The sequence below is a fragment of the Macrotis lagotis genome, chromosome 3, assembly GCF_037893015.1.
Source record: "Macrotis lagotis isolate mMagLag1 chromosome 3, bilby.v1.9.chrom.fasta, whole genome shotgun sequence".
In the NCBI taxonomy this organism is placed as follows: Eukaryota; Metazoa; Chordata; class Mammalia; order Peramelemorphia; family Peramelidae; genus Macrotis; species Macrotis lagotis.
The window spans coordinates 221,991,868-222,004,228 of NC_133660.1; the positions used below are offsets into that span (position 1 = coordinate 221,991,868).

The 12,361-nt window shown below is 33.4% G+C and overlaps 1 protein-coding gene across 3 annotated transcripts in view; it reads left to right on the forward strand.

Moving 5' to 3' along the window:
• LOC141518159 (lateral signaling target protein 2 homolog) overlaps positions 1-12,361 on the forward strand; it is a 149,240-nt gene that overhangs the window by 79,776 nt on the left and 57,103 nt on the right. For all 3 annotated transcript variants that reach the window (XM_074229917.1, XM_074229918.1, XM_074229920.1), the window contains exon 2: positions 380-520. In XM_074229917.1, the coding sequence (XP_074086018.1) occupies positions 380-520 (141 nt within the window). The remainder of the gene's footprint in view (positions 1-379; positions 521-12,361) is intronic.

The following is a 12,361-nucleotide window of genomic DNA, read 5'->3' on the forward strand; positions in this document are numbered from 1 at the left end:
TCTACCTTAGAGCAGAGATATAGGAAAACAGTATTCTCAAGTTTTAGAACCTATTTAAAATGCAATTGAGAAATAGCAAAATAAATAAAACATAGATGATATTATCTTTTAAAACTTATTTAGCACCTCCATTGACCCACTCAGTAAGACTTGAGGGGGGTCACAGTAAGACCTAAGCCATGACATTATGCTTTGGTCTCTATTGCTGCCAGGACTATTCTATTGGAGAAGCATCATATGTTGCCCTGACCTGGCGAGATCATCTTTCCTTTTTTATCTGCAAGCATACATACATACATTAGTAGATATAATCTTTGGATCTTCATTAACAGAGAATTAATAGGGTAATAGTATTTTTATTTTATTTTATTTTTTGCAGAGGTCAGATCCACAACTTCTTGCTCAGTTCTACTATGCAGATGAAGAGTTAAATCAAGTAGCAGCAGAATTGGACAGTTTGGATGGAAGAAAAGATCCACAGAGATGCACATTACTAGTCAACCAATTTCGTTCATGTCAGGTAAGGAAAATATGTTTTAGCACAAGAATACCTTTTAAGAACTCATTTTTATCAATTCATTTCTTTTGATGTATTTGGTGGTGGGATGGGAGGCAGTTGGGGTTAAGTGATTTGCCCAGTGTCACACAGCTACTAGTATGTACAAATGTCTAATGCTCTATCCAGTGCACCACCTGGCTGCCACTATCAGTTCATTGCTAATGTGACTTTGTCTATATACTTTATTACTTTTATGTATGTTTATTAGTATTTATTGGCAACTGTACTGTTTCTCAACACTATAGGCTATAAAAGAAATATAAAACAGTTTCCCTACAAGGAGCTTACAGTTTAGATAAGAAAGTGAATTAAAGTTCAAAAAATAGCATAAAATAAGGAAAAATATTCTGTAACAGCATGTATATACTTATTACAGGTTTTCTCTCCCCATAGAACGTAAACTCTTTTAGGTAATATATTGTTTCACCTTTTTTCTTTTTATCATGATTTACATGAACTATCTTTTTCTTTTCTTGCAAAAAAATCATACAAATAAAATACTAATTCATGTGAAATAAGATTTAAAGAACCAGGCAATATATAGGAAGTACAGATTATATTGCACAGATTATATTTACAGAAGGAATTATAAAGGATTGCTGTGGTAAGTAATCTTATTTCCTGACCTAATTTGATAGACCATTATATCCCAAGGATAAAGATGAATGCTATAATTGCCATGTGAACATGGTTACCAATCTCAGTGCTAACTCTTTTTAGGTAATAGATTTAGGACTGCCTTGAATGACTGAATTTGAAGTAAAAGGAAGTGGGTTCGAATCCTGACTCTGCCATTTCCTGTCTGTTTGTTAAGAGAGTCACTTAATTGCTACACATTTGTTTCTTTATATGAAAAATTAGGATGAAGTATTACATGAATTCTAATGCTTCCTCTAGTTCTAGATTTATGATCTTTTGCATTTTGAGATTTGGAAACTGCTTCTAGTATAAAATTCTAATCCAAAAGAGAGCTAGAAAGAGCTTTATTTTCCAACCAATTATTTTTTTTGCAAGTTTTTGAGTTTTATAATTTTTCTCCCTTTCCACCCCCTTTCCTTGACAGAAAGTAATCTGATATAGGCTCTATATTTATAACCATGCTAAGCATAGATTGATAATGAATATGTTGTGAGAGAAGAATAATACAAACAGAAGAAAGAAAACATGAGAGGAAAAAAATCACCTAATACATAAGACAACTTCTAAAAATTGAAGATAATAAGCTTTGATCTTCATTTAAACTCCACAGTTCCTTCTCTGGATATGGATGGTATTTTCCAATCCAGTCATTTAAAATTATCTTTAATTATTGTACTGCTGAATTGAACAAGTCCATGATAATTGTTCATCACCCCATGTTTGTGTTAATGTATAAATGTTCTTCTGGTTCTGCTCATCTCACTCAGCATCAATTCATGCAAGTCTTTCCAGGCTTTTCTGAAATCCCATCCCTCATGATTTCTTATAAGCAGTAATTATCCATCATATATCACAGTTTGTTCAACCATTCCTCAACTGATGGGTATCCCCTTAATTTCCAATTCTTTGCCACTACAAAAAGAGCTACTATGAATATTTTTGTGCATTTGTGGGATTTAGAAAGAACTTGTCTAAACACAGATCTTTTAGATTGTCACATTTTTTTGCCATCCTGCCCGATGTCTCCTTGAATGTCAATTCAATTGATTGCCCGTTATATTCACACTATTGTGATAGGCCTGTTTCCTCCATCAGTCCCTACCATTTAGAGTCCCTATCAATCCTTGGAGCTAACTTCTAAAGTTAAATCTAAACAAGCTGCCAAAATTTTTACCAGTCTACAAAACTTTCATTAGAACTTTAATTTATATAAATAAGTTAAACTATTTTTAAAAGAATTAATTTTGTTTATAATATTCTGTTAACTTGGGGCAATGGGGAGAGATAATATCTAGATAAGACACAACTTCTGCCCTGATGGAACTTACAGTCTAAGAGGAGGGGATATGACACAGATGCAAAGAACTAGAAAATGAACTAATAGATTATATAATTCATATGACATAGAAATAAAGAAATGCCTATAATGTAGGTAAGAGCATACTATAGTAAAATTATAGCATTAGTTTAAGTCCTTTCTAGAAAGTAACTCCATAAGATCAAGAACCATATTTTATCTACACTTTGCACCTTCTCTAGCATCTAATGTGGGACTCTGCACATAGTCACTACATAAAAATGCTTAGTGAAATAAATTAAAGTTCTAGTGAACATTTTATAGATTGGTAAAAATTTTGGCAGCTTGTTTAGATATAATTTTAGAAGTTAACTCCAAGAATGTATAGGAATTCAACAGCTATGAATTGATAGAGGAAACAGGTCTATCACATTAATATAAATATAGAAGGCAATCTGTGAAATTTCTGATGAATGAATAATAGCAATGTGACATTGAAAGACCATGAAAAATAGTGGCCCGTAAAAATGTCCTTCTGGTATCAGAAGCATCATCTTTTTGCTCTTCACTCATGGACTTGATCAGATTATATATTATCCATTACCCTCTGTTATCCACCTCTCCATAACTCCTATTATACATCTTCCCATTCTGTTTCACAAATTACCTTCATTTTACATTAATGGGGCTGTGAGTTTGAGTTTATTTTGCTTCAGAATATAAATTCTGAAGCCTCTATGTGGTTAATGTGAATATTTTATTTTTTGGTAATAATTCTCTATTCTATGTCTTTTACAATCTCAGTTGTGCCGACACTTTCCCCTATATTGTAGATTCTGAGAATTCTTTTTATTTTGTTTTTAAAATAAAATTTTGTTAATATTTTTTCTTAATATTCTGTAAATTTGTCTCTGTGTTCCTTCCCTTCCCTAGAAAGCAATCCTATATAACAGATAATATCTTTAAAAGGAAAAAGAGAAAAATCAATCAATAAAACTGATCAATACATTGAAAAAAATTTAAAAATATATGCTGTGTGCCACATCAATGGACCTTCTCTCCCAATCCCTGCAGTGAAATTGGGGAGATTTCACTCCCATTTATTTTCTTGGGGTTTTACTTTTCTTTTGTAATTTTGCAGAATTCACTTTTGATTGATGTGTGATGGTTGCTCCTGCCACTTTATTTATTGTATTTATTTTGTATGTTGTTTTCTTGGTTCAGCTTACTTCATTTTGTATCATTTCATTTAAGTCCTTCTATGTTTTTCTGTATTCCCTCGTGTTTGTCATTACTACAATACAGTGTGATGTTCCATCACATTCATATACCAGATTTTGTTTAAACCATTCCCCAATAAGTAGATACCAACTTTGTTTACAATTATTTATTACTATACAAACTACAACTATAAATATTTTGCTACATATTAGAACTTTCTTTTTCTGATCACTCTTTTTAACCCATCAATTTATCTTAGAGTTTGAAGCATGGATTTTTTTTTTCTGGTTGTAAAATGTAGATTCTCTCAATCAAAGCTTTGTAGCCTGTAGTTTCCTTGTGTTATAACATTCTTATATTCAGATTTTTTGATGTATTATATTCTTTTGGAAGACCTTAAGTTATCTCTGCACATCCTATCTTCAAGGTCAGTTTAGCATCTTTAGATTTTATATGCTTTTTTAATGTTGTTACTATTGCTTTTGTTCTGCCAAATTTTCTTCCCTGTGGTATTTTTATGTCCTGTCTCTTTTAATTTCTTTTACTTCTTTTTTATTTAAGGCAATGGGGTTAAGTGACTTGCCCAAGTTCATGCAACTAGGCAGTTATTAAGTCTCTGAGGTTGGATTTGAACTCAGATCCTCTTTTCTCCAGGACTAGTGCTCTATCCACTATGCCACCTAACTGTCCCATTTTCTTTTACTTCTTAAGAAAAATCTTTATCTTGGATTAAATTTTTTTCCTAATCTAATTGCATTTTTAATTTTTTGTATTAGGGGCTTTAATTTCTGATAATTCTCTTTATGAATTTTATTTCCTTTGAACTCTTTTGGAGTACCTTTTTGTGTGTTCTCTGCTCTCTGGTGAGAACATAAGATTTTGTCTCTTCAACAGACATTATTGTTTCACTTTTCTTTATAGCATGTGTTAAGAGGGTTCTTTGAAGTTTTATTCATTTTTCCTTCTGACTTTAAGATCCTTCTTGTCAATTTATCAGCATGTGTGATGAACTTTTATTGAAGCTTTTCTTCTTGACCTGTTCTCATTTTCTTACTCTGCTTACTCTCTCTCCTTTAATTGGCTGAGCAGCATCAGTTTCTACAACTTCTAGTGGAATGATGGGAGGGCAGGAGTGTCCTAATAGTCATTGAAACTTTGAGGGGTCCCTGTCTAAGATCTTAGGCCCAGTCAAAAGACCAAGATGTTTTCAGTCCTCAAGATTTGTCCTTTTTTCTCCTTTCCTTTGCAAGGCTGGAAAGAATCTGAAAATGGAGAAATTAAGAAGTCCCTGCAACATATATGGGTCCCTGTCTTGGGGGTAAGCCCCATCCTAGATTTCAAATTCTCTTATTTGTTGCAGACACATAGAATCTGCCAGAGAGAGATGCACTCTTCAGGTTTAGGGTTTTCTGCTATTTCACAAGGAATTTACCTCCTCAGGATTCTGTTGTACTTTAGGTTTAGCTTATAACTATTGATATTTAGGACCTCATTCCTTTTGAAGCTAAGAGAGGGGTTAAAGAAGAAAAAAGTTATGAATCTTCTTTATTGCTGATCATGTGACCTAAACTTCTCCCCAATATCAGTTTGACATTATACTACCAGGTTTTGTGTCACAAATGACCTGTCTGGCTTTCTACTTCATATGGATAAAGGGCTTCCAAATACAAATTATATGAAACCTTGCTTTATACATTGGCAGATCCATCTTATTGCTATTTCTAAGTCTTTTCACCAGCTGCATGTATGCATAACCCAGGCACAAACCATTCTTTATTAATTTGTATAATTAAAACTACTTGTTCCTTCAAATTTCTTTGATTCTGGATAAAAGTATATAATTATGCACCTTGTATCATTTACAAAGTTATGTTACCCAATTTAATATCCATGATGAATGCATTCAGAAATCTACCATAGAGAATGATATCCAATTCAATGGGTAGATGGGATTTTATTTATATAATTCTGTTATACAGCTGATATTAACCTAAACCCTAGATAGTGAAATAGACCCAATTAGAATAGAATAAAACTAAGGCCCAATTTCCTTCCCATTACAAATTACAATTACCAAATCCATAGTTAACTAAATTGTGATGGTAAAGAATCAAATGAATAAAATCAAGAATAGAAATATAGATGTAAACTTTTATAAATCATGCTGATTTTTGTTGGTAAACACTTCTCTAGAAGCAGAATTTTGTTATCTTTTGTCTCTTTTTTTTCCAAGATCATTCTTCATATAAAAAAATGTTTAAAAATTCACAAATTATCGAACTTCATGTGGCCCTCTTTCACAATTACTTTAAAGGCTGCACCTCAATATTCCACTGACCAATGTAAAAAAAAAGCAATTGTTTGATAAACATCAAGCAAACATGAATGTTCCCATAAACAAAAATATAAAAAAAGTTTGTATTTGTAACTCCCCATACTTTACAGAAAGTTTTTTTTAAGTATATACTAAATTCAATATGTTAGTTCCAAATCTGTCCTGCTTGTGTTTCCTCCTGAACTTTTTCCTGTTTTTATCTGTATTTCAAAATGTTTATTGATGCTCTTTTCTTTTTACTTTTATGCCATTACTATAATCATCTTTCTTCTTAAATTCTTCATCCTCAAAAGAACCCCCTTTTCTTATAATAAATCAGCATAGTCAAATCGATATATTGATCATGCCCAAAAATATGTGCCTCGTGCATCTGTAATCCATGAAAGCTCCATCAGAAGATAGAAAGCATATTTCCTGTCAGTCTTATTTGGAGTCATGGTTTGTCACTGTGTTGATAAAACAGTTCTTAAGACTTTCAAAGTGCTTTTTCATTACAGTGTTGTGGACATTATAAGTTCATCTCCAGCTTTTGTTTCCTTCCTTCTGCATCAATTGATACATTTTCCCATTTAAAAAATATATCTCTTAAATAATATTCTCTTACATTAATATATCATACTATGTTTATTCATTCTCCCATTAACAGTACTTCTTTAGTTTCCATTTCTTTGCCACAACCTAAAGTGTTGCTTTGAGTATGTGGGTTCTCATTCGAGTTCATGCCTTGTATTGATAGGTTAAAATAGGGCAGTTAAATATCTTTTGAAGAATGGCTTCAAATTGCTTTCCAGAATGGCTAGACAAATTCATAGTTACATCCAAAATACATTAGTGTTCATATACTGTCAGTGTTCCTCTAATAATTTTCATTTTCTGTTCTGATAAACTTTGCCAATCTGATGCATTTGAGGTAAATCCTCACAATTATGTTAATAAGTTACTGATTTGGAGCTTTTTTTATATGGCTGTTGATTACTTGTTGTTCAGTCATTTTTTCAGTCACGTCCAACTCTTCATTACCCTGTTTGGGGTTTTCTTGGAAAAGATAAAGACTTGGTTTGCTATTTCCTTCTCCAGGTCATTTTTGTAGATGAGGAAACTAAGGCAACAGGGTTAAGTGACTTCTCTATCCACTCTATCCAAAGCGCCACCTAGTTGCAAATCAGTTGCTTCTTTTTCTTATTTTAAGGACTACCTGATCTTTTCTTTTAACTTATTAATTTACAGAGAAATGACTCTTGCTCTTGTACATTTGAATTAGAGGAAAAGTGCATTGTTGTTGGTGGTAGAAATCCTGGCTTCAAATTCCACCTGATACTACTGCTGTGTTTGAGTCACTCAACTAGAGCCTCTGTTTTCTCTTTGAATTTTAGGCACTGAATTTCATGTTCCTTCTAATTCTGGATCTCTAATATCTGACCTTTATTATGGACTCTTGCTGTAATAATTTTCCCAGTTAATTATTTTCCTTAAGATTTTAGCTATTTTGAATTTGTTTGGGCAGAAGTTTTTAAATTTTATTTTTTTTTTGGCAAGGTAATGGGGTTAAAGTGACTTGCCCAAGGTAATTATTAAATGTCTGAATTTGGATTTGAGTTCAGGTCCGGCTAGGTGGCAGAGTGGATAAAGCACCAGCCCTGGAGTCAGGAGTACCTGGGTTCAAATCCAGTCTCAGACACTTAATAATTACCTAATATGTGGCCTTGGGCAAGCCACTTAACCCCATTTGCCTTGAAAAAACCTAAAAAACAAAAACAAAAACAGAATTCAGGTCCTTCTGACTCCAAGGTTCATGTTCTATCCACTACACCACCTAGCTACCTTATATGATATAGTTCTAAATGTGAATTTTATCCTATATGATATTTATCTCCTATATAGTTAAAAACTCTTCTCTCCATATATGAGAAAGGTATCACTTTTCCCTCTCCTCTAATTTGATTATGATATTACCATTTATATCTAGGTCATTGGGATATTACATTGTGGTTTTGGTCTAATTAATTTTTCTTTTTTGTTTTTTAAAATATTCTTTTCTTTTAAAATTTTGAGTTTCAATCTGTTCTTCCCTCCCACTCTCTCTCCCACTCACTGAGAAGGCAAGCAAAATTATAACAGTTATACATATGAAATCATGAAGAACATTTCCATATGAGATATATCACAAAAAACAATAGAAAAAATAAAACCAGAAAGTTATACTTTGATATGCAGTCAGACTTCATTAGTTCGTTCTCTCTCTCTCTCTCTCTCTCTCTCTCTCTCTCTCTCTCTCTTCTCTCTCTCTCTCTGATGATGGATAGTACTTTTTCATCATGAGTCTTTAGAATTGTCTTGGATCATTGTTTTGATCAGAATAGCCAAGTCATCAATACAGCATTGCTTTGACTGTGCCAGGATCTTTTGGTTCTTCACACTTCATATTGTATCAGTTCACATAGGTCTTCCTATGTTTTCTTTTGTTTTTTTTTCTGAAACCATCCCTCATCAATTCTTGAATAGTACAGTAGTACTCCATCACAGTCTTGTACCACAACTTGTCTAGCCATTCCCTTCAATTTACACTTCTTTACCATCACAAAAAGAATTATTTTTAATAGGCTTTTTTTTTTTTTGCAAGGCAGTGGGGTTAAGTGGCTTGCCCAAGGCCACACACCTAGGTAATTATTAAGTGTCTGAGGCTGGATTTGAACTCAGATACTCCTGACTCCCAGGCCGGTGCTCTATCCACTATGCCACCTAGCTGCCCCCACAAAAAGAATTATTGTAATATTTTTGTACACATAAGTCCTTTCCTTTTTCTTTTATCTCTTTGGGATACAGACTGAGTGGTAGTCTTGCTAGATCAAAGGTTTTATATGCATATATATATGTATGTATGTATGTATGTATATGTATACACACCCAGTTCTATTAGCCCTTTGGACATAGTTCCAAATTATTCTTTAGAATGGTTGCACCAGTTCACAACTCCATCAGCAATGCATTGGTGTCCCAATTTTCCCTTAATTCATTTTGCATTTGTAATTTCTGATAGGTATGATTTTGTACCTCAGAGGTTTTTTAAATTTATATTTCTCTCAATAGTGATTTAGAACAGTTTTTTCATATGACTATAGATAGCTTTGATTGTGTCATCTGAAAACTATCTAGTCATGTCCTTTCACTATTTATCAATTGGAGAATGGCTCTTATTAATTTTACTTAGTTCCCTATATATTTGAAAATTTTTTAATAATGATCAAGTTATGAATTTCAGTGATCATTTTCCATTTAGGAAAATACGGTCTAAGCATTTTCAGTCTCTTATATTTTTCTTTCATGTTTATCTTGTTGTACTTCTCTTGAGTTTTATGTATACATGTCATATTTTCTATTCAGCTGTTTTTTTTCCCATTAAATAACCATTTTCCCCATTAAGGACTGTAATCCATTTTGCTGGATAGATTGTTCTTAGTTGTAATTCTGGGTTTTTTGCCATCCTGAATATCATATTCCAAGCCCTCTTATAGTCACAAAATGTCACCAGAGAAAGAGTACTGGATTTGGAGTCAGATGACCTATGTGACTTGGGGACAATCACTTAATCATTCTGTAAGTCTGTAACTTGAACTAAGAAGAGATGGCAAGAATGCAGGAAAGATCTTAACATCATTGATATTGAGCACAAGCGTGTGCTTCCTGATCTAGAACCAGACACCCTGGAGAATGAAGTCAGATGGACCTTCAGAGATATTGTTAATAATAAAGCTAATGGAACTGATGGAATTCCTGTGGAGCTATTTAAAACTCTCAAAGTTAAAATGCTACACTCAGTATGTTAGCAAATTTGGAAAACAGCTGTTGCCACTTATTTGGAAAAGAGCAGGTTATATTCCAGTCCTAAAGAAGGGCAATGATAAGGAATGTTCCGATTACGAACCAATGGTGCCCATTTCACATGCCAGCAAGGTTAGTCTTCAGACTGCGAGTAAGGCTCTGGTAATGTATGAGCCAAGAATTGTCTGAGGAGCAAGCTGGATTTCAAAGAAACCAAGGAACTAGAGACCAAATTGCCAACATTTGCTAGATAATGGAGAAAGGAAGGGAGTTCCAGAAAACAAGATTTTGACTGTGTGGATTACATTAAAATATGGCAAGTACTCAAAGAGATGAACATACTTGTCTCCTGGGGGGTACCTATATACAGGCCAAGAAGCTATAGTTAGAATCAAAGATGGAATAGCTGATTGGTTTAAGATTGAAAAGGAGTACAAGTCTGTCTATTGTCACCTTATTTATTTAGCTTATTTGAAATGCTAGCCTGGGTGAATCAAAAGCTGAAACTGAGGTGGCTGGGAGAAATATCAGTAATCTCAGATATGTAGACAATACCAATCTGGTGGAAGAAAGTGAAGAGGAATTAAGAAACCTTTCGATATGGGTGAAAGAGAAGAGTGTAAAAACTTGCTTAAAGCTTAGCCTCAAAAAAAAAAATAAGATCTTGGGAACTGGTTCCATCACTTCCTGGGAAATAGAGGAAGAAGATATGAAAGCAGCATAGATTTCATATTTTGGGGCTCAGAAATCTCTGAACATGGTAACTGCAGTTATGAAATTAAAAAATACTTGCTCCCTCAAAAAAAAGATGTGAAAAAATCTGGAATGCACACCAAGAAGCAGAGACATCACCTTGCTGTGGTTTTTCCTAGTAGCCATATCATGACTATGAGAGTTGGACTATCAGGAAAACTGACTGCCACAGAATAGATACTTTCAAATTAGTGATGAAAAAGACTTTCGGGAGTCCTGTGGACTGCAGAGAGATCAAATAAGTCATTTTTTTCTTAGAATAATGCTTTTTATTTTATTTTCCCCCCATTTACCTGCAAAAACAAGTTTTAACATTCATTTTTAACACTTTGAGTTCCTAATTTTCTCCCTTCCTTTCACCCCACACCTCCTTATTGAGAAAAGTTAAAAGTGTGTAGGCATGCAAAACATTTCCATAATAGTCATGTTGTGAAAATAACCATAGAAGAATCCCCCCTCCCCCACCAAAGGAACCTCAAGGAAAAAAAAAGTAAAGAAAAAAAGTGCTTCAGTTTCTGTTCATATACCATCAGCTTTGTCTTTGGGGATGGTTAGTACATCTTTATCCTTCAGAGTTGTCTTGGGTCACAGTATTGCTGAGAAAAGCCAAGTCATTTACAGTTGATCATCCTACAATAAATATCACAGTGATTTTATATACAGTACATTCCCCACTGCATCTACTCATGTAAATCTTTTCAGATTTTACTGAGAGCATCTTGTTCATCATTTCTTATAGCAGAATAACATTCCATCACAAACACATACCACTACTTCTTCAGCCATTCCCCCACTTAATGGCATTCCTTCAATTTCCAATTCCTTGCCTACCAGAAAAGAGCTGCTATAAATATCCTTACATAATTAGATCCTTTTTCTTCCTGTTTTTCATCTCTTTTGGAATATAGATCTAGTAGTGGCGTTGCTAGGTCAAAGGGTAGGCATGGTTTTATAACCCTATGAGTATAATTCCAAATTGTTCTACAGAATTATTGAATCATTTCATTACTCCTCCAGTAGTACATTAATGTCTCATTTTCCCTCCATCCTCTCCAACAAATAAGTCAGTTCTTGAAGAAGTTAATTCAGGCTACTCACTGAAATGCCAAATGCTGAAGCTTAAATTCTATGTCTCCATAATGAGAAATAAGACTCATTGGAAAAAATCCTAATGTTGGGAAAGATTGAAGACAAAAGGAAAAGAGTACAACAGATGATGACCTGGATAGATAGTGTCAGAGAAAGAACGAACATGAACTTGCATAGACTTTTTAAAAAAATCTACGTATTTGATCTCCTTACTGTCCAAGGGACTCCCAAAAGTCTTCTCCATCTGTCCATGAGGTCACAAAGAATCAGATCTAACTGAATGATTGTACAAAAACAAACTCTTGTACCTCCAAATTTATTATCCTTTGAACTTCATAGAAAATGAGTGCTCCTTGATATAGTTAACCAAGGAATATGGTGTTTAAGCTTTAAAGGAAAGACCTGCTTTACTAACCATTCTACTGAAGACTTTTAAACTAATTATTGAAATTAGACCTTGTGTATGAACTAAAGGGTAACTCAAATCTACTAGTGATGTAGAATGAGGACCCTTGTGTTCCACTGGAGCAATATCAATTGAATAAAATATTGCATATTTTATAACCAACTAGTTGATTTTTGTTTCTTAAACTAAATCTCACATTTCCATATGTTTATGTACATTCATTTTTAGCTTATAATGCAATTT